General features: G+C 34.9%; 4 protein-coding genes across 7 annotated transcripts; 2 read left to right on the top strand and 2 right to left on the bottom strand.

Moving 5' to 3' along the window:
* The first annotated feature begins 869 nt into the window (after window positions 1-869).
* LOC109161821 (cinnamate beta-D-glucosyltransferase-like) lies at window positions 870-2,471 on the top strand. Its single transcript, XM_019310351.1, has one exon. It carries the CDS (start codon window positions 886-888, stop codon window positions 2,329-2,331), a length of 1,446 nt encoding a protein of 481 aa, XP_019165896.1. The 5' UTR covers window positions 870-885; the 3' UTR covers window positions 2,332-2,471.
* A 1,282-nt stretch (window positions 2,472-3,753) lies between these two features.
* On the bottom strand, window positions 3,754-4,695 carry LOC109161776 (chitinase 4-like). Its single transcript, XM_019310277.1, has 2 exons — window positions 4,390-4,695; window positions 3,754-4,210 (listed from the first exon to the last, which is right to left on the bottom strand). The coding sequence occupies exons 1-2, from the start codon at window positions 4,679-4,681 to the stop codon at window positions 3,795-3,797; spliced, it is 708 nt and encodes a 235-aa protein (XP_019165822.1). The 5' UTR covers window positions 4,682-4,695; the 3' UTR covers window positions 3,754-3,794.
* Window positions 4,696-6,596: 1,901 nt separating this feature from the next.
* Window positions 6,597-12,712, bottom strand: LOC109162165 (GTPase-activating protein GYP1). 2 transcript variants are annotated; one of them, XM_019310889.1, is made up of 10 exons: window positions 12,352-12,712; window positions 11,442-11,598; window positions 11,144-11,324; window positions 10,094-10,164; window positions 9,185-9,322; window positions 8,993-9,084; window positions 7,996-8,267; window positions 7,394-7,479; window positions 7,127-7,228; window positions 6,597-6,977 (listed from the first exon to the last, which is right to left on the bottom strand). In XM_019310889.1, exons 1-10 carry the CDS (start codon window positions 12,432-12,434, stop codon window positions 6,816-6,818), a joined length of 1,344 nt encoding a protein of 447 aa, XP_019166434.1. In that variant the 5' UTR covers window positions 12,435-12,712; the 3' UTR covers window positions 6,597-6,815. The 2 variants fall into 2 exon arrangements, with proteins under 2 accessions (XP_019166434.1, XP_019166435.1); XM_019310890.1 differs by having other exon boundaries at window positions 6,678-6,977; window positions 11,442-11,592.
* A 2,069-nt stretch (window positions 12,713-14,781) lies between these two features.
* On the top strand, window positions 14,782-20,121 carry LOC109162151 (uncharacterized GPI-anchored protein At1g61900). Of its 3 annotated transcripts, none has more exons than XM_019310868.1 (8): window positions 14,782-15,044; window positions 16,074-16,211; window positions 16,543-17,397; window positions 18,273-18,518; window positions 18,633-18,647; window positions 19,115-19,258; window positions 19,470-19,517; window positions 19,897-20,121. In XM_019310868.1, exons 2-8 carry the CDS (start codon window positions 16,178-16,180, stop codon window positions 19,965-19,967), a joined length of 1,413 nt encoding a protein of 470 aa, XP_019166413.1. In that variant the 5' UTR covers window positions 14,782-15,044; window positions 16,074-16,177; the 3' UTR covers window positions 19,968-20,121. The 3 variants fall into 3 exon arrangements, with proteins under 3 accessions (XP_019166413.1, XP_019166414.1, XP_019166412.1); XM_019310869.1 differs by having other exon boundaries at window positions 14,783-15,044; window positions 16,065-16,211; window positions 19,118-19,258; XM_019310867.1 differs by having other exon boundaries at window positions 14,783-15,044; window positions 16,065-16,211.
* The last annotated feature ends 2,724 nt before the right edge of the window (window positions 20,122-22,845 follow it).

The following is a 22,845-nucleotide window of genomic DNA, read 5'->3' as shown; positions in this document are numbered from 1 at the left end:
CTATTTTGTGGTACAATTATCAATGGGGACTACGGTGCACCCCAAGTACCCATCTATCGTATGATTGTATTAATTAAACTCTCATTATTCACCAATTCATCTCTGATCATCGTCTAGAATATGTCATGCTTAATATACAAATTAAAAAGGGTTCTTACTGCCTTCCTTTGCTCTTAAAAAAAAAACAAAAAAAAAACAATTCTATACTACTTAATTCAAAGACTAAAGTAACATGGAAATATATAGGAGTTCTTGTATGTTCGTGATTCATTGCAAAAGTGGTCAGCTATGATGGTGTTCTCTATTTTCTTGCGCCATCAACTCCACGAACCACAAGACAAGTTGAGGACTAGATAATGGATTGATACAGGTGGTCCGGTCTTGACCCTGGTAGAGTGGTGGTTAGACTCTGCCCAAGTGCTCGGCTCTGAAACTTAGGGGACATATTATCTCATATTTTAGATATCACTTTTCTTATGTTTTAGAATATTAGCATGTAATTAGTACCTTTGATTTGACACGTTACTTTGTTTTTCGACCAGTCTAGTTAGCTAAACATCAAATGGATTAGTGGTAAAACCAACAAATAGTGACGAGTCTATAGGATATGCCGGCCTGTGAAAGAAAACATGCAATGCTGAACCAAATAAAATTATTTTTAAGAATATTTCCTGGCCAGCCATTGTATATATCGATCATATCATACGTATGTATAGACAACGTTGTATATTTCGTTTTGTTTGTTTTTAATGCAGCTGCTTGATTCTGATTCCTGTCAATTATACGGTTAAATATATCCAAATTTCATGTATATGTATAATCAAATTAAAGTTGCCATTTCTCTCCAGTAATTGATAAGGAAATTACAATTATATTGTTGGATAAATGGAAGATGATTCTTGTTCCAACAAATCACTGATTCATGTGTTTCTGGTCTCGTTTCCAGGTCAAGGACATGTAAACCCTTTGCTCAGGCTTGGCAAGCGCTTGGCTTCCAAGGGCATGCTCGTCACTTTCTGTACCCCAGAGTGCATCGGCAGGGACATGAGAAGAGTCAACGACAATATCACCGACCGGCCCACTCCCTACGGCGCCGGGTCGATCCGTTTCGAGTTTTTCGACGGTTGGGAGTTCGGTCAGACCGGAGCGGAAAACCGGATGGAGTTGGAGCTTCAGACCCTGGAATTGGTCGGCCGGAGAGAGCTGCCGTTGATCTTGAAAAAACAGGCGCGTCCGGTGTCGTGTTTGATTAACAATTCGTTCATTCCGTGGGTTTGCGACGTGGCGGAGAGCTTTGGGATTCCTAACGCCGTTCTGTGGGTGCAGTCTTGCGCTAGCTTTTCAGCGTATTATCATTTTAACTTCGACCTGGTTCCGTTTCCAACCGACGGCCGGCCGGAGATGGAGGTGGAGATTCCGGGGATGCCGGTTCTGAGCCACGACGAAGTGCCCGGATTTTTGCACCCGAGAGGCGCTAGGTTTCACGCTTTGAGAACCACGATTTTGGACCAATTCAAGAAAATGTCCGTGCCCTTTTGCTTCCTGGTCGACTCATTCGAGGAGCTCGAGGCGGACATTATTCGACACATGTCGGGGATTTGCACTGTCAAGACTGTCGGCCCGCTTCTGTTCAAAGAAGAAGAAGGTAATGATGTTCGGGCCGATCTGGTAAGCTCGGATAACTCCATCATGGAGTGGCTGGAATCGAAACCGTTATCCTCGGTCGTGTACATTTCCTCCGGGAGCATTGCGCTGCCGAGTCAAGAACAAGTAAACGAGATCGCAAAAGCCCTAATAAAAGCCCGGGTTTGCTTCTTGTGGATCATGAAGTCTCAAGCCAAGTACTACCAGCCCATCGAGCTGCCCGAGGGGTTTCTAGACAAAGTTGGAGACCATGGGAAAGTGGTAGAGTGGTGCCCACAAGAACGGGTGTTGGCCCACCCTTCGATTGCCTGTTTCATGACACACTGTGGATGGAATTCGACTATGGAGGCTATTGCTTATGGAGTGCCCGTCTTGACTTTCCCTTATTTTGGCGATCAAGTTCTTAATGCCAAGTTTTTAGTGGACGAGTTCAAGACTGGGTTGAGGTTGTCTAGGGGTGTGTTTGAGAACAGGACTATTAGTTGCGATGAAATTGAGAAGTGTTTGACGCAAGTCATGAGCGGTGGTCTCGAGGCGGGGGAGTTAAAAGAGAATGCGTTGAAGTGGAGGAAGAAGGCGGAGGAGGCGGTGGCGGATGGCGGCTCCTCCGACCGCAACATAGAACAGTTTGTGAATGAGATTATGCGAAGAACCCGAAACAAAAAATTGGAAGAATCATCAAACTAACGACTCAACCACTGTTACAAGGATACTCTTCCATCTCTAGTTCATTTCTTCTTAAATTGGTCTGTGTTGTCACAAATATAATAGCACTCATCTTTTTTGTCTTTTTTTTTTTTGTTCCAATATTACATGCATCAATTTCATTACTAATAGTCCAATTTTATTTAACATAATTAATAACCAATTAAAACATTCAATATTACAATGCCGCCGTCGCCGCTGCTGGGCGGACCACCACCGTACCGAACTTAAGTTACCGATCGATGTATAGTAGAAGCTCACCTCCGCTCACCAGATCGAGAAGTCTATCCCTGTTGAGACATAGCTTATTTTGTGAACAGTAGTAGTTAGAAAGATATATATATATATATATATATATATATATATATATATATATATATATAGAGGGTTAAATCTTTGCTATATGATCTAGTCCAAATCAGCAGTTTTGAAGAAAAAAATTAAAAAGTATTATGGTAATTTTGTGTAAGTAATTAAGTTTAGAGAGTCTTTGTCTTAGAGTGTACATTTTTCCTTATTCCAGTACATATTTTTCATCTTTTGAGTGCATATGATTTATCTCAATGCATAGTTTCTCCATTTTAAGTGCACATCTTCAATTTGTGCTTTTGAGTGCACCATTCAATTTGACCTTCAAATGCAGAATTATGAGCTAATGGTTATTATATCTTGTACTGTCTTCTTTTCAATAACGTATAACTAAATTTTTAATGAAATTTGTGAGACTTACAAATGATTATTTGTAAAGGTAATTGCTACAATAACACTTAAGTTGAATAACTCTTCTTTTTTGGTATCATAATTGTTAGTTTCGATTGCACATCTTTGTACATTCAAGTACAGAACTTTGACCTTTAATTAAGTGCACATTTTTTTGCCTAAGAGTTCACATTAATTAATTTGTTTGCAATATTTAGTATAATCTTCAAATTGTAAATATAATTATAGTAACATTTAATATACACTAACAAAATTTAAATATGCAAGGTATATATAATGGCGAAAGTAATATACATTAGGTGTAGGTGCATTGGATCACTCTACGAGCTAAACTTGTGAGTACTCATGTATAAGAATCATATTTTATTTATTAAGTAATTCCGGTTGTCGAACTACTAGCCTCTTGCTTAATTAATTTGCATATGATTGTGACAAAATTGGGGTGATAAACATAACATAATAAATTATGTGCATTCTCCATACTACATATATAATAATTTCAATCTGTACTTGCATGCGTAGTATGTATTAGCGAATGAAACACATCCAAATTAATGACAATTGAAATTATTGTACATGAAACATTAATCCTATACTAGTAAAACACACCCATCCAAATTGATGACAATTGAAATTATTTTACATAACAATCCTAGTAAAGCACACCCAAGCTGATGACAATAATTGAAATTATTTCAAAACAGTACAGTACGTTGTAATATTCTCTAACATGAGAGATTAACACCTGGGTTGACGCCCAGTTGTTTGCAGTATTGAGTATAATACCCAATTCGTGACCTCACAGCATCAGCATTGCCCCCATCGCACTCAATATCGCCATTAATGGCGCGAATGGTCGCCCCAAAACCCTTCCCCGACGTAATCATGGAATGGCACTGATTGTTCATCCAGAACCACAACGCAACCTTGAACGACACAACAGCATCCCTGGCCACGATGTCGGGGTTCCTCAGCCCGTCGAATCCCACGCTTTTCCCGGCTTCTCCGTAGTTGTAATTCCACGATAACTGCAGCGGTCCTCGCCCGTAGTACTTCTTCCCGGCGGCGCACGGGTATTGCCTGTCGCTCTCGTCACAGTAGTCCTTCGACCCGCCGTTTATCTCGTTAATGTAGCACAAACCTAAGACAATAATGACAATCCCACCAAAGTTAATCAGATTGTTTATTTGGTAATCACAAAGTTAAAAGTTCAACTCTCAGTGGGATAGAGTTGTCCCTTCTTGATTTGAACTGATCAGCTAGAGTCACAAGTTCAGATTTATCAAGTATGCAAAAAAAAAAAAAAAAAAAAAAACTTACTTCCGGTCTCATGAGTGACGTGAGCGAAGAAAGCGGCGATCTCGCGCTTAACGACGTCCGGAGAACCGGTGTTTCCGAACCTGGGATTTGCACCGGCGGCCTTAAGGAAGGCAGCTCTGGTGTAGAATCCCCTCCCTTGGCAACCATTATTTCCGGCAGCTTTATTAGCAATTGCGTTGAAAAAAGCAGGAGTGACTGTACCAGCAACTGAGCGCTGCTGAGCCATAACCACATTGCTTACAGCCACAAGAATGAACCCTAGAAAATATTTTCTTACACTTAAGCTTCCCATTTTAATTTGGTTTAATTTGCTGATATGATATGATATGATGCTTCAGAGTGTAATAAAGTGAGATATTTATAGGTAGTTCCATAGTGTAGTGTACAGTAGACGATGGACGTAGTACTGGGTGGGAGATTTTCCGGCCGGCTGTAAATTATAAAGTATAGTATATAAGAATTGTAATGAGGGAGAGGTAGTGTTTGTCATAAGTTGATGTTTTAGTGTTGTAAATTCTTGTCTGCTTAAACTTATTCCTAATCTGTTTGTAAGCTGCGCTGTGTGTGTTTAAGATGCAATATAATTAATTAGCACTTTGCAGGATATTATATTGTAAAGCATATATTATGTTATATATTATACGATTTGAGTATATGGGCACGTATGTACGGTATGTTTGATTTTATAATGATTTTGTGACTAGGTCTCTCATGGGATCGGAGGATGTTTGAATTTTTCTTATGTATTTGAGTGGATGGGATCTATATGATGAGCCACATTCTAAGGTATGTATATAGCTTCGATAAGTTGAATTGTTGTACGTTGGTGTTTAAATCAATGGTTCAATACAATTATTTAATTACGAGATTTAATATAATTTAAGAATTATATATAGAAAAAATATATCATCAATTGTTAACCCCGTTTAATACAATCCATATCCTTTGAACCAGATTCATGCCTTTTGAAGCATATAATGGTTTTATTATGTCAAATTCAATAGGTATTGGATAATAAACTGAATAATATTTACTAAGGTAAACTTGATTGTGGCTTTGCAATTATATATTATATCAAGAAAGCCAAATTTGATTTTTCACCCATTCAATAATAATACATTGATCACGTCACTATTTCTTTAAATAATGCATTAACTATTGTAATGTATCACATTTAACCAGAGATAACCATAGCAATTAACAAAAGTAGCATAGAAAAGTTATGTTGTTAGAATGTGAACTAGTCAACTCTCTCTCCAAAACTACTGATTTTTTTATCCGTCCAACCTAGTGGTCATATATGGCAACTAGGATGGACATATTATATATATATATATACACACACACACACTTCACTTTCTTTACCTTTTCTCCTTGGTATGGGTTTAAATATTTACTTGGAATGTGTGGGAATGTAATTATCCCCATATATGATGGAGAACTCCCAATGGAGACAAGAATGGAGACAAATTTTGAAAAATAAAAATAAAAGAAGATTTTCATTTTCTGACAGAAATAGGGACATAGGAGTACCTTCCCCACCCCACACAATTCTCGATATCTTATATGTATGAGATCATTAATCAATAAATGATGAATTTAAAAAAAAAAATGGTGAGAATGAGGTTAAACTAGTGGTTGAAGCCTTGAAGGTACATAAATGTAATTGTTATAAATTTATAATTTTTTCTAAAAGAAAAATAAAAATAAACTAAGACATTGAAAAAATATAAATTTTTGCAGGGTCAAAGAATCCTCATACCTGGTTGATCTCCAGGGGGTGGGGAGTATTTTCCCATTCCCGACAAATACGGGAAATGTGGGGAAGAACTAGGGCAGAAAAGGAAGGATATGCCCCTTGCCCCATTGACATGCTTACTCAAAAGGATGTGTGAAAGTTTAATTAATTTCTCATTTATCTAAAAATAAAATAAAATAATTTCCTACAAATAAAGGCATCCTAAATTTCAAACCAATGGCATACTCTAATTATGGATTAAAATAATCCCCTCATGGTATGCCCAACACTGGACTACACTAACCTCTAGTCACTAAAATTTTAACTTTTAAGCTCCAAAAAAAGGTATACTAATAATAATCCCTTTATATTTCTACAACAGTTAAAAAGAATCACAGATTTGACTTTAAAATGCAAAAAAAAAAAAAAAAAAAAAAAAAAAAAAAAAAAAAAATCTACAACTTTCTACAAACGTATGTATAGGTTCAAATTGAGAATACAGATGTTACAAAAATCAGAGTAGAAAGAAAATTGAAGAAAAAAAAAGAAAAAGAAAAAGAAACTGAATAAACAGAAAACACACAGGTTTCTTTCAAGGAAAAGACAAGATCCCAGATTTGTATTTAATGGGAAAAAGAGAACAGGAATGGTAGCCTGGCCATTGTTGTTAAAACATAGAATTCTTTCTTTAGCTAAGTAAGTGGCTGGGTGAGCTACTAAACATGGCGTGCCACATATAAGCGCGGGAGAGCACCATCTCCAGCTCCAAATCGTTCCAATTGTGAGTTGGAAGATGTTGGAGGAACATTACCATATCTTGGAACTCGAGCTGCTGTAGCTTCTCTGTCCACTGAGAAACGTATACGAGTTGCAAAAGTGATTATCAAAACCAGAGAAATAGTGATATAAACTATTGGTTTCAGAAATTTTCTTACAAAGTGCTTTTGCGATCAAGTAAAACTGAGAACCTATTGGCTATTGACAGAGAATGTATCTCACCGATAGTAGGAAACTAGCAGCAATGTATACGAGGAAATCTGGCAGTGCATCACCTTCTGCTAGATAAGTGTCCCACAAGCGACTAACTAGGTGGAACGGCATCTATGGAAAAGCAAAACCATTAGCTATGAACTTTATAGCAATGTTGGATAAGGATAACGTCCAATCAAAAAAAAAAAAAAAACTCGAGTCGAGTAATGACAGTTTTGAATTCATGATGACGATGCCAAGAAAAAAAAATGATGACAATAAAGAAGAGAAACACACCTCACGTATTAATAGGCAATTGAACCAGCGAAAAGCAAATTGTAGAAATTCAAGACCTTGCTCCTCCATGTGCCTTAAGATGGGCTCTGGTTTTCAAAAGAATCAAGCATTAGTCACATTCATTAGATTTTTCCCCTTCTTGCTTCCTTTCACATGGAAGCGGTGTAAACATATATAGAGTACTAGAAATGTTTTATTTATTCATATTTATTTCCTTCACTGTCCTCATCAACAAAATTCCCATAGAACAAAAGATGCATCGAGGAGCCCTGAAACTTACTAATTTAGTCGTAGAGTATATCTGTGTTATGTTTAACTTCTCATTTACTGTTACAATTAGCTGAGAGCCAACTTTTTACAATTTCATTTGATGTTTCCGCATTTCCATCCACAGAATCTATTCTTATCATGCATTTCTTTAGCTCATTGACCAATATAGACATCAAAAAGCCCTGGTTGTATAGAGCAAATTAACCCAGAGCACTAACTAGGCCTAAAAATATAAGAGCCTTGGTCAGAGAATGGTAAGTGGCCACCCTTCACCAACCGTCTAAATAAAGGCTGTAGTTAACGTAGGAGTTTTAGAGGATACGAAAACATACCATCAATCCGTCTAACCAACTCCTTTAGCTTAAAGACCAACCGTTGAATTCCAGGTTGAGCAAATGTGTAATGGTCTTGCATGCCATCAAGCAACTTTGTTAGGCACCAATAGCAGTCAGCTTCTACATTAGATATTTTTTCGGGAGCTAGATCTGCCATTTGCCAATTATCAATGCTTCCCTCTAAGTACTCCGATAAGAAAACAACCATAAAGGGTGTTGCCAGATCATTTATTCCCTGTACATAGCCACTGGCAGGATGCCGTATGGCCCTAGGACGAGAAAATGAAATATTAACAAAAATGAAACATATGTTACTAATCAGGCTGATATTTTAACACACGAAAGATATGCTGCTAATCAGCTTAATGACCAACACAAGGAAGTATAAAGAATTATGTAGCTTAATGTAAACCGCCAGGTAAATTTCAATAGAATAGACACTATATTCACTAGAAATCACACAAAGCATGCAATGCAGCCACCTGGAATAAGACTTGTTCCAAGAGGGAACCTTGACCTCACTCATGCAATATATACTGACTTCTAATGAAGGCATAAATAGCGTTATTTTTGCATCTTTAGATCTAACCATAAATGTACAGACTGTTAATCGAAGCGAGGATTACTGGAGCAGACCACAATAGTGAGGGAAATCAAGACACAAACTGTACAATGGCACTTGGCCATCTTTCTAAGCTTCAATAATGTTATTTCTAGAGACAGCCATTAAAGAGCTTTTACTTCCCTCAGCAAAATAAACTTTACCATTAATATACAGACTACCCAATGAAGCTAGGATTACTGGAGCAGACCACGACACTAACGGAAATCAAGACACAAACTGTACAAAACACTTGGCAATGTTTCTAAGCTTTAATAATTTATTTCTAGAGACAACCATTAAAGAACTTTTACTTCCCTGAGCAAAATAAATTTATAATTCTAAAGGATTCAGGAAATCAAGAAAGGAAACAAAGGGTAAAAAGTTTCTAACCACGTGTAAAGTATGCGCTCCAATGATTTCTGGACCTGTGATTGCTGAAAGAAAGAAACATCGGGCACTGTTCTGGGACAATCAACAGAAATCTAAGAACATAAAAGAAGACAGGTAAGTGGCTAATAATGCTCAAATGACAGGAGAAATGGAAATTGATGACTAGAAGCGATCCTATAACATCCATGATACCTGCCGGAGCATGTTTATCTCTTCATTTGTGCGCTCAGTGTCTGGAACATCATAATACTGAGCAACACAATCAAGATACTCAAGGCGCTTTCTTGCCAAAACTCCCTCCCTTCTATCTGAATTAGGGGGTGCATATCCCTGTTGTCAGTTTATTATTTAATTTAAAAGCAAGAGAAGTATTTTTGCATAGTACTGCAACTAATGAAAACAAGAACCTGACCAGACTTCTTACACTAGAAAAGCTGAAATGCAATAACTGAAAGTACAATCAGTACAGGTGTACAACAAATGAGGTCCCAGAAACAGCAACAAAAGCAATTTCTAATTTAAAAGGAATACTACTATATAGCTAAATTAGCAAATAAAATGTTCATCTTTGGAATTATAGTGAACAAAAGGGATAATTTTGCAATCATTCAGCAAGGATGGGAGAAAATTTGCACCATAGCATTTCCAAAGTTAATAAATAAAATAAAATAAACACCAATGTCAAACAGATCAAAACCAGTAAATGAAAAGATCAGTCTCTCATATCATTTTGCTTAGAGGGCAACAGATTTATTTACTAATATGATCTGCATTTATTAAAAAATCACGAGAAAGAACAATCTATAAACCTTCTCCATCAAATCTAAATATCATTCAAGGACCAGAACACTCTCAGCAAGCCAGAGAAAATTAGAAAACACCAGCATACTCAGACAACATGACAAAGTGACTAAAATGGTATCTATTTCATTTTCTCTGACATCAAAGAAACATTATAATCTAATAATAGAAGGAAGAAGACTAAATGCAGGAATGCTAATCAGATTATTAATTTAATCAACATTACTAAAGTCTTCCAAGAACACATACAGGTTTCCAGAAAATTGTTTCTTTAAGCTTATAATAAGCAAAGAGGTATACCAAAATAAGCCTCCAAACAGCTGGCCGCAAATATGGCGGAACACCACTCCAAGCTAATTCACGCAGTTTTTCTGTGAGAAAATAAATAGTTTATGGTTGGAAAAGGGAAGATGAGGGAAACAAACAAACAAACAAACACAGTTGCAGTTTGAATAAAAACTCATTAATTGTATTCAAAAAAAAAATCATTAATTGACTTAATGTTATAATTGCAATCCAATAAACAAACAAGAGGCAAAACACCACCACCAACTGAGAGACTAATTTTTTTTATTTTTTTTTTTGAATGCTATTGACTCTATTACATGGTAGTATCTATTCAAACATACTTTCTCAACCTAATGAAGAACACAGAGTCAACAACGTCTCGACTAAGGCTCGATCTCATGACCTCCCACATAGGAGAAGTCACTACATGCCATCTGAGCACAAGGTGTTTGGCACTGAGAGACTAAATTTAAGATGGGCCCAATGGCCTTATTAAATAAGAACACAAGGGGAACAACTATTCAAGATTTCAAGTCACAAGGAATCTAATTTTTATTTATAGATGAATGTGTCCATGATGCCCTTTTGAATGCAAGGGCCTTTGCCAAATGAAAATTAGCAAAGGTAAATCAAACAACATGCAAAGAGAGGACAGGATACTAGTTGGGAAGAATGCAATGACCTTCATCTCCATTTCTCGGGCAATAAAATGGAAGTAATTTCCTAATGTTGACTTCAACTGATCAACTTGTGAAATGACCTTTCCTAAAGCCTCTGTCCACAGATTCAATTAGACATACGCATTTTAGACTGTTTTATTGGCTGAGGAAATATGTTTTCTTTTCCTATTTCTTTTCTTCTTTTAATGCAAAGCTAAGGAAGATTGTAGAAAAAGAGTGCTACCATGTATCATCAGATACGTAAATCATGTGATCTCAACCTAGCATCTTGGTAAAGTGTGAAAAGCTCGACATGTAATAATCCTCCTACTACACTTCCAAAAATTGCCAACATACTTCTGATGAAAAGAGATGACAAGAGAACTGAGAAAGAAGATAGTACCTAAGATAACAGTTGGTGACGACAGTTCTTTGGTGAACTTCATTAACCTAGCCGAATCTGTAGCTCTAGAACCCATGGGGGACTTTGGAATATCAATGTACTTCAGTTCTGGATTTGGTGTTGATGATTTCATCTTGTTAACAGATGAACTAGATTCTGAATTCCTTCTTTTTTGTACTTCCTAAAAGTAATGTTCAAAGCATTTCCTTGAGCATTAAATTCTAAATTCACATATAAAGTTTTGGCCCAAAATTGAGAAAAATATACCAGTAAAATGTTAAGTCGTCATAGTTTATACCTCAAAAGATCCATCCATTTGTTCACTTGACCCTGCCTCGGTATCTGACATTCTCCTGCCACTACTTGGGGAACATAAAGTTGAGGCATCCAACGGGTCATCCCTCTGTGTTATCAATACTTTGCCAGGAAAACTACGACCTTTCAGTAACCTGAAACTTTTCATAAGAGTAGGTTATGTTCAACAATATTATAAAGGAAAAAAAAAAAAAAAAAAAAGGAAAATCTATTACAACAGATCATAGCATAGCATAGTCAAAGCAAAAGCAACTGGAGGCCATGTCTATGTGAAAGCAACTTCCATGTGGAAATTTAAGAATTATCAGCCTGTCTTCATCTTGTCCATGGAAATTGTGGTTCAGGTAGCAACAATGAAGTATCAGCATTCCTCCCACTATAATTATAAATTTATGTGCTAGGGATCTTTTAAGCATGATAAATGGGTTCAACTGGAATAAGTTGCAATGTGCAAACAGGGAAATACTAATGCAAAGCACGTCAATTGAAAACAACAAAATATTGTTCAGGAGCAGCAAAAGCTCAAACTCGGGAATACTTCCCACTCCCAAGGTAGTATAAATGCCTAATGAATCAAGAATGCCAACAAAAAAAATAAGCCAGCATAAGAAATGAGACTTTTTGCAAATTGCATTCGCGTGTAAATCAAAAGGGGAAATATCAGCAATTCTGTGTCCAAAACCAACGTCACAGATTTCTCAGTTCCAAGCCACAAATCCCATTTACACACTCCTGAATCCAATTCGCCAAAATCAAAGGTTAATAAAGAACCGGTGATCTAACGAATCTTCGTTATAAAATATGAAATTCAGACGAGTCTGATCCACGCGAAACAATTCAAAAACGGGATTTTGATATGGAATCCAGATCTGGTTACGAAAGGGAACAAATACCCTTGAACATTTCGGAGAGTTTGATTGAGGCGAGAATCGGGACTTGGTGGAGTATCCTTGCTGCTGTTACTCCTCCTCATCATCCTTAATTCAGAATCCTACACCACCGCCTCCTCTTTCCATATATCTGCTCTCGCTGAAACGCTCACTCTCACTTCACTTCAAATCTAAGCTACAGCTTTAATCTATTACCGAGTATTACTTGTACAAGTAACAGATCCACTGCCTTTCATGGAGCCATGGAGAATTGGAGATGCTATTTGTTTCATAAATGTTTTTACTTTTTTTTGTTTTGTTTTGTTTTTGTTCTTTGTACTCCCAACAAAAAATGACATGAAATAAAATGATGATGGCGTTAGAGATGGTTATGAAATGTCAATGCAGGTAAAAAGTATTTTATTATTTGTAAACACTAAAAAGTATTTTATTATTTTATTTACAATAAAAAATCACTATCTATTTTTTATAATAATAGTAATAATAATAATATGTTTTTATATACTTAGCTTATATCAGTTTTGCCGTATTAATCATTGGCTTCTCCCAAATATTGAACCAGTGAGCTAAGCTCGAACAGACTTACCGAACTAATCCTATCTAAAGGATCCCGTCCCTAAAACTCAACCGTCAAGTTAAATTTAATCTACAATATTTAACACTAGATGATACACAAAATCGTGTATCCATCTCACACAAGATTTAATCTATAGGTAAATTCTTTCATTCAATTTTATCAAATTACAAAACATATCATACTTCTTATTAGATTAAATTTCACTTTTTGGTTCTATATTAAACTATTGTAATATTATCACATTTAGTATTCCTTTTAAAGTTTTCTTATTATCATTTAATAAATATGACTAACATTTAATCAATCATTTAATTAAAAATAGTTTATACTAAATATATATAAATTACATATTGGGACTACAAGCTTGAATCTCATGACATATTAACTCAGTTGCCTTGATTAATATTATTAGTTTCTACGTCTATTTTGGATGTTTGTGCATTTTTTTTTTTCTGATTTATGATATGCTCGGTCCTACAAAATCATCAAATAGATGTGGAGTTTCAATTTCATTTACATTTAGATGGTAGCTATGATTTTATTATTATTATTATTATTATATTGGAGTTTCAATTCCTTAAATTTGATGATTTATAATTTCATTGATTTCTTTTGGCATTTTAACTTTCTCGTCACCTTTGAAATAAAATGTGACCTTAGTATAATATTAAGATGTGACCTTAATAGTATAATATTGCGTTCACATTTGTTTATTATATACAAACATTTGAGTATTTATATTTGATAGGGAATACTCTCGGAGTATACTTCCCATTTACGCGTCATACACATACTTAGTATTCGGTAGGCTTACCAAGAGGGATCATTTCCAATCATTACCGACCTCAAAGACCACCAATCCGACCTGGTATGTAGGACTGAGTAGGACTCGATATCTGACCGCCTTTTAGTTCACCTGATCATCTTAGGCCGGGATAGACCACCCGACCCTCTTTACTTGAGGCCTTGAGCCTTATTCCTTTGATCAAACCCGGTGGCTACAAGAATAATGGAGTCAGAAATCTCGAAATACGTGAAGGAATTAGCAAAGCTTCCGACATTTCATTGTGCATAGCTTCACGTGTCACACATGTCAGAGGACTGGTTTGATCAAAGGAATAAAAATACAAGATACGCAAGTGGAATTTGCGTGTCTGTTTGACCAAAAAAAAATAATTATGACAATATATGCATTTAGAAAATGAGTTTTTTTAATTTTCGTCTTAACTTTTAAAATAATTATTTTTATTTTTTTCCACTTTAATCTGAGAGTGAACTGTCTTAATATCCCACTGCCTCACAGTGGCTCCGTCCTGATTATCAGCTAAGTCAATGTCTAATAGCTATTTGCTAAATTGAGTATTTGAATATATATGTTAAACGGAAAAAATAACAAAAATGATTTTGTTTTTGACCAGGTCTACGATTTTATTTGCGAGGTGGGGTTAAGGAGAGTCAATTCTCAAAAAAAAGCTATAGGGGCCAATTTCTCAATTACATCAAAATATAGGGTGTAAATTCATAGTTCCGTCTTTTTTACGGAGTAGTAAAATAACGAAGTGTTATAGGAAATTTCTGCTTCTTTTGAAATTTTTACGACTAAAACTGGGCTTTTGGTAAAAGTCTTCGGCCCAAAAAATGGCTTGCGTGTTCTGTCCAGCCCGCGGACATGTTACGGGACCCGCCATAAAGTGGGCCATATGGCGTACGTGGAAGAATGAGGTGGTTGGACTGACCTCCAGTAGACCGGAACCGCAGGTTCCCTCGAAAAAAGTTACCGGTAATGAAGAAAAGCAGCATCCACGCGCCACCGCCTTAAGCTCCCACCCACGCGCCCCACTTTATCCATCATTGAGCTCAACACCTAGTCACCTACTACCCTGAAACATCCCCCAACCCAACCAATCCTTTCTGCTTCACTTTCCCAAGAAGCTCTTTCTAGGGTTTCCTCTCATCTCATGCACACAGTATACACTTATTATAGTTATATATCAATCCTGAAATTTGAGTCCTGATTAGATTAGATTGGATATGGTTCTTCAGTTCTGATTCTGAACCCATTCTCTGATGACTGTTGTTGATCTTGGAAATTTCCTGCCCCAACTGGAGTTTTATTCAGGTATTCCGCCACATCACTGCTGTTTACATATGTGTATGTCTTAGTCTCCGTGAGCTACTGGGCTATGCTTAACTGTGGATCTTAGGGATTTGAGCTGCACTTGGCCCGGTTGATTGGTGCTTTGTTTGGGGGATTGATGCCTCTTAAAATGCGTGAGAAAAAATGCATATTTTTGTATGCGTTCTTGTTGTTTGGGAAGAAATTTATCGTTTTTTTTTAAATTTTTTTTTTTTGTATGAATGTTTATATATTCAAGCTCGGCTAGGGAGAAAACTGAACAGCTAGCTGAATTATAGCCTTTTGTTTCCTTCCTCTGTCTGTTGGAGGGCGGGGATTGGTAGGTTGGTAATATGGTTTTGTCAGTTATCACATTTTGGAGAAATTTTACATTTGTATCTATTGAATAGAAGAAGGAATGGTGATACAACTGAACTGAAATTTTCTTTCATGTTTGAGTCCTTTTCTCTGATCTAATATTTCACCTGATAGAAGTTTACGAACATAAGGTGCTTTTATATGTACATAATATAATAGATGTCCAAGCTTGAAGTCGGGATGAGAAATTTAAACTACCAACTGAAGTATAGCCTTTTATCTTCCCCTGTTAGTTGGAGGACAAGGATAAGTGTGATCTGTGTGTCTACGTGTTCAATGATAATAAATTTTAGTTCATCTTCTTCCTTATTATGACTTTAAGCATATATTTGGATATAATTACTTTTGTCTATTCAATAGAAGGAATTGTGGTCTAACATCACATGTGATAGCTGATGGTGGTAGCATATTGTTTCTTTGCATCATGAATGGAAAAATCAAACTTATATTCTTCTTGATACTTATGAATTTGCTTGTTTGTGTTTATTTCTTGAAATAGAGAATGATGTATGGGCAACTCTTTCTGAATATCAGAAGCTTCTTATGCTCCTTATTCTCGCTTCCTATGGTTTTCTTCTTATTTTTAGGCTGTTTCTTATTATGTGGCCTTGCTTGTTGTCTTTTGAGTTTGACCTTATTCTTCAGCCTGTGTAGGTTATTGTATGTTATACTGTCTCTATGATCAGCACTTCAGTGTACAATTGAGAGTCTAAAGATTCCTTTTCCAGTCTCCATGTTGCCAGAGGGTTAGAGCAGTTATGGCTTGCATGAAGACTGCCACTCGTCTTAAGGGTAAATTACTAAGTTTGTAATACTGTGATACTACTTCACTAACCAAAGTTTAAGCCAGAACAAAATATTGGTATATTGCTTTTGCACAAGCATTTAGCTGCATTTTTTGAGTGGCTTCTTTTTTGTCATTGTTGAAGATTTTAGTTAGTTGACATCAGGCTAGTGGAATAAGACTTAGCGCTATGTATTTAAATCATTCAAACAAGCTAGATTACATTTGTAGTAGTGTGGCGTTTGATATCTATTCATGTGCCTGCATGTGTGAATACTATGTATATCTGTGACACATAACTTCTACAAATGCTAAAGGTAGATTTCTAAATGATTGCAGGTTATTTGTGCCGTCATCTCCTTCTGCTTGTTATCTGGTTGTCTAGCTATCTGAATGTAGTGACTCTGCAGATGCTACCTGAACCTAGCAGTTACACTTCTCTTTCTGCACTAGCTAGCCCACCCAAAAGTGGAATGTTTGAACCAATTGAGATATCACCTGCTGTGATCCCACATTATCCCTTTCCAGGTGAACCTTTGCCACCAATGTACCCTACTTTCCCTACCACATATAATCCAGTCTTGACTGGAAGATGCCCTGTAGATTTCTCTGTGATTTCAAGTATAACAGAAAAAACAGCATCCGATTGTACTACACCCCTGTCAACAATAGTAAGAAACGTTATATGCTGTCCACAATTCAATAGCTTCCTTCACATATTCCAGGGCTTCTACAGCACCAATTCTAGTTCTTTAGTTTTACAAGATGCAGTTGCTGATGATTGTTTTAAAGATATCATCAGTATATTAGCCAGCAGAGGGGCAAATGGATCTGTATCTAGCATGTGCTCTGCAAAGTCATTGAATCTCACCGGTGGATCTTGCCCTGTGAAAGATGTAACTACGTTTGAGAAGTTGGTAAATACTAGCAAATTGTTGGAGTCCTGCAGCACAATTGATTCTCTTAAGGAGTGCTGCAGGCCAATTTGCCAGCGCGCAATTTCAGAGGCTTCACTTCAAATTTCTGGGATAAAATCAAATATCACCGATAATAAGAGTTTACTAGGAGCACCTAGTCAGATTGATAGTCTTAATGATTGTAAAGGAGTGGTGTATTCGTGGCTAGCCAGGAAACTGCCATTTGATGCTGCAAATAAAGTATTTCGATTACTATCTTCCTGCAAAGTTAACAAAGGTATTCTTCTGATTTTTTTTTTCCCAGCCATTTACAAGCTTTTACCTTACTATTAATGATGTTCATTTTACCTACTTTAAACAATTGATAATGTATTTAAGGAAAATTCACAAATTTTGTCAAATTACAAAGTGTAACCAATATCTGACATTGTTACTGAATCAGCATGGAAGGAACTCCCTTGTATTAAGTTAGAGGCCTTTGATATCATTTAGAGAAGGATAGATGGAAAGTCTATTAATATTGAATCAGTGACTTTGACAAGTGCTGGTTTTCATGACAGATTGTCTAGTTTGATAGCCAAGTGCCCAAGATTACTTTTATGGTTTTAAAGACTTCATTTTGGGTGAGAGGAGGTGGAGTTGGTTTTGGACTTCAGTTTACACCAGAGGAATGAAGCTCAAGTTTGACATGAGTGGCATAGAGCATCACATGCATTCAAACAAAAGAAGTGAATACAAGTCCCATTCCTTAGTTAAAATTGTTAATCCAAGTATCCAACTATGTATAGGAAACAAAACTGGGGATGAATTATGGATTTTGAGTCTTATTTCTGTTGGAGTCTTCCAATCTCTCTCAAAACTTGGAAAGCACACTTTATAATTACCCCAGCCTAGTACATGCAGCTCTTGCATTTCAAAGTCTCTTATGGGGTGAAAGAATCGGGATTTAAATATTATGTATGATTTGTACACAAGAGTTGACAACTTGGCCATGATACTAAGCCCAACCTCCAATGGTATATCTATCAGTGTTTTACTAAACATGGAAGAAAATGATATTCTTCTTTTTTTAAAAATTGACATTGTAAGAGGCATAGTGCTGTTTTGTATCTTAAAGTATGTACTCTCAAGTACCATTTGTTTGGATTGCAGTTTGTCCTTTGGATTTCAAGCAGCCATCAGAAGTGATCAAACCATGCCAAAACTTAGCTGCTCCCAGTCCTTCGTGTTGCAGCTCACTAAATTCATATATTGCTGAGATACAAAAGCAAATGTTGATTACTAATCGACAAGCAATAATATGTGCAACTGTATTTGGATCGATGTTACAGAAGGCCGGGGTGATGACAAATGTGTATGAGCTTTGTGATGTGGACTTAAAAGATTTTAGCCTTCAAGGTGATAATTGATTTGATATAGTTTGTTTCTTTATCATTTTTTTTTTCATGTTTCCTTATTCTGGATCTGATGTTTTTCTGTATCTTTTATTGACATGTATTGGCATTGGAGCAGCATACGGACAAGAGGGTACTTATCTCCCTTTCATTTTTTTTTTCTTTTGCTAACCTTTGGCATTATGTTCATATGGATGAGCACTGGACAATTTAAAAAGTGAAACAACGAAACCCATCTCCTCATGCTCTAAACATCTCTAGCTTTAACAATAAAAAACATCAACTAAAGGTTACTAGATTACATGTGTAGACTTGGATTTTTGAGGATGAAATTGAAATGAAAGGTTAAAAGCAAACTCCTATAGAAGTATTGTGTATATTTAGATTTGTAGGAAATGGTTATTGACTTTTTCTTCACAATTTGATAAGATCTAAGCTGATATCTACACCAGTGGTCCATCAGTTTCTATTTTGTGTCCAGAATGAGATTTATGTAGAACTGTATCTCTACACCTCTAAAGTCAAAACAGACCAAGAAATGATAAACTATAGATATTTTGGGGCTTGCTCTAGTGCTGATAAAACTTGCAATTAATAAAGCAGGGTGCTTGCTTCGGAGCTTGCCTGCAGATTTAGTGTATGACAACTCAACAGGCTTCAGTTTTACCTGTGATTTGAATGATAATATTGCAGCTCCATGGCCTTCATCATCCTCTGATACATCATTATCTCTTTGTGCACCTGGTAAGTTAGTGGAAACAGTACACAGACTTGCAACTTATTCTGCATTATTTTATAAGTTTATACAAGCAAATTGTAGTCTAATGGGAAAAAGCAAGTATACAGTTCAGTTAAGGTTGCTTTGTAGTTATTATTATTTTTTGTTGTTTTTATATTGTTAGCATTGTCATCATCATTATATAATTGTGATATTGAATTTTACTATAATTTGCAGAGATGTCCTTACCAGCATTACCAACATCAGAGACTATGGGTAATTCTGGTATGTGTCAGTTATGTATTGTGCAGTATTAAATTATAGTCTCAGTTGCTTGGATAATATAGATGTATGCATGTCTCCTTACAGTGGTTTGCCGAGTCCCAGTCCAACTTGTCTGTTTTTAGATAAGCGATTTTCCTTTTCGGCAGCTGATGTTTGTGTTTGCAATTTTATCATTGATAACATATGCAGTTGAAGAGCTAATATGGTCCTAATAAAATTCATGCATTTAGTTCTTTTCATTGTCTGGAAAGTTTTCCTCCCAGTGTCATCCTGCATTGTATTTTGCCATTGCTTAACTATTCGAGAAGTTATGCCTGCAAGTAGAAATGCTATACTTTTTCTAGTTAGATAGCTGATGCTAGTATTTACGGTGATGCAGGGTGTTGCATACATGCGTTGGATATCTCTGTGTCGATTCTTTTGTTTTTTGTTTCCACGTTGTTGTACTGAAGAGAATTAGTAGCATATTGAGCCGGTTTGAAGTAGGGAGCCTTAGATGGACTTTGAGTAGATCTCATGTATATTTTTTAACATACATCTTCTTGTATAGCTGCTGTTTTTGGTAATCCAGTCCTAGTTTTCTATGAAAGATTTTCTAATGATACAAGTAGGTGCATATAGGCTTGTTTTCATCTCCATATCCATTCCTCTTCATCAATAAACTTTATTATTATGTCTGTCATGGTTGATCTTCCCATTTTTATCAATTTTCTGGCTCAGCTAAGACCTTGTTGTAGGCAGTTTAAAGAAAAGGCTCTGGTGGAGTTAACCCTTGTTGAAGTGTATAAAAAAAGTTTTATTCGTATATCTATTAGAAATTACAAATTTGAAAATGAAAGAACCAATCATTAAACCTGGGTGTGGTTGATGGTGGTTGATGGAAGAGACTCATTCATTTTTAACCAAAGTCAAGGATTCAATCCTTGACTTTGAGTATGGAGTAGTCTTAAATTTCTTGGGTACACGTATAAAAGAAAGAGCCAATTATTTAATGATTCAATTTTTTGTGAGATGATTAATCATGAATAATTTAGAAACAAATTATGAGAGTTACATATGTATAGGTGTTATTTACAGTAGTATTTAGCATATTTAGATGATAAAAATCTGTCAATTCATTTATTTGCATAAGTCAGTAACGGGTTTCAGAGTCCAAAGACAAGTAATTATGAATTAAGTTACAAGTTAATTTAATTAATAAAAATATATTTCTGAAATGCAACGAACATAGTTTCGAATCAACAAAATTTATTGGTAAACTTTATGTTTCATTTTCTAATAATCCGATTTATTTCACTTTTTTTTTTTCTTTATAGAGTTTATTCTATGAAATACTCCATTTCCATTGTCACATTATATGATCAACTCGTACAACAATGTGAATTAGTTAATAAAATTTATATATTTAAAACTTACATTACAAGATTTTATTAACCAACAAAAAAGGACATTTAAAAATATTTTTAAAAAGTGAAAAAATTATTGATTTGATTAATAAATAACATATAAGACAAAAAGATTATTATTATTATTATTATTATTATTATTATTATTATTATTATTATTATTATTATTATTACTATAGTTTATTTTCCCTAAACTAGAGTGGTTTAAATCGTACATGAAGATTGATTATTTAAATAATTAATAAAAACAGTAACCAGTATATTAGACTATTAACATTAATGTTATTAAACAATATAAAGTTAATAGTGTAGTATAATTATTTATGCAATTAGGGTTTAATTTTTATTGACAACGTTTTAGGTTGTGTTTACTTCAATTCTTCAATTTTTTGGTATCTTGTTTTACATTAGTCATTACTTGTTTTTTCACATCAAAGAAATATTCACTATTTTTCTTTGTTCAAAAATTTGTAGAATTCATCTCGTTAATAAACATAACCTTAGTTTTTTTTTTTCTTTTTATAGAAAATATAAATTGTACAATTATGTAGCATAAAAGTTGAATGGCATCATGATGATATGGAACTATGGAAGATTATATGATGATGTGATTAGTTGAATGACGTGGTAATGTAAGAATATTATGTAATAAAATGATGACAAAATATTTTTTTTTATTTTAAAAATAAATTTAAAATTGTCCTTTTTAAGAAAGAAGCTTTAAAAGTATTTTAGAAAAATCTTGACTATTATTATTAGGGAAAATGACACTTTTTACCCCTGAGTTATATACTTATAGCATTTTTTCCCCCTCAATTATTTAGGTAAGCACATTAGCCCCCTCAATTATTCTAAAAGTGGTGTTTTTCCCCCCTAATATATTAAATTGACATTTATACCCTTAAAGTAAACATTTTATTTATTTTATTACTCCAACAAATTATTGCGTATACGTAGGGATGACCACGGTTCAGTTTGAATTGAACCGGATACTAAAGCAATCGAATTAATAGTTTACGGTTATGATTCAGATCTAGAACCCAATATTTAAATGTCAATTTATTAAATTATGTATCAAAAAAGTTGAATCTTGAACCATGAACCGACGGTTTTGGATCTGATTTGCGATTTTGAACCGTCTTTATTTTAAAATTTTATTTTTTATTTTAAAATAGTCTATATTCAACAATAAATGTATTTTATTTTTTCAGTTTGAAACATGAACCGTCCGTTTCGGTTCATGATTTTAATAAACTCTAAATATCGAATTTCGATTCTAAATTGTAATTGAAATATTTCGGTTTGGTTGCTATAGTGTTTGTTTAGTTTGAACCAAATTATGGTCATAATTTGTTGGAGAAAAAATAAATTAAATATTTAGTTTAAGGGTAAATATGTCCATTTAACATTTCAGGGGGAAAAACAGCCACTTCAATAATTTAGGGGGAAAAAATGCTATAGGTATATAACTCAGGGGAAAAAAGTGTCATTTTCCCTTATTATTATTATTATCATTATTATTGTCTATCTACTATATATATACTTATAAGAACCAATAGAGTTAGGTTTGGGAACTAAAAAATGTCCGTCTAATTAAATTATTATCTCTCATATATTATATTACATTCATATATTTTGAATTATCGATTTAAATAAACAAATTCAACATTCAATTATGTATATACATACATCTTTTATATAATCTTAGATTGATAAGTATTTATTTAAAAATAAATATTGATTATCTTATTTGCACAATACGCATAAAAAGACTAGTTATTAGTAGTAGTGTTGGAGCGGAGGCGTATTTTACTGAGCCCAACATTGTTGTTTTTGGGCATCCGCAGCTATTTTCGGGTCTAGCGTTTGCCGTGATTCCGTGAATAATCAAAATTACCAAATTAAAATAAAAAAAATTACGG

The sequence above is a fragment of the Ipomoea nil genome, unplaced genomic scaffold (assembly GCF_001879475.1).
Source record: "Ipomoea nil cultivar Tokyo-kokei standard unplaced genomic scaffold, Asagao_1.1 scaffold2926, whole genome shotgun sequence".
Classification (NCBI taxonomy): domain Eukaryota; kingdom Viridiplantae; phylum Streptophyta; class Magnoliopsida; order Solanales; family Convolvulaceae; genus Ipomoea; species Ipomoea nil.
The sequence above is the reverse complement of the archived record's forward strand: the minus strand, read 5'-3'. Positions and strand labels throughout refer to the sequence as shown.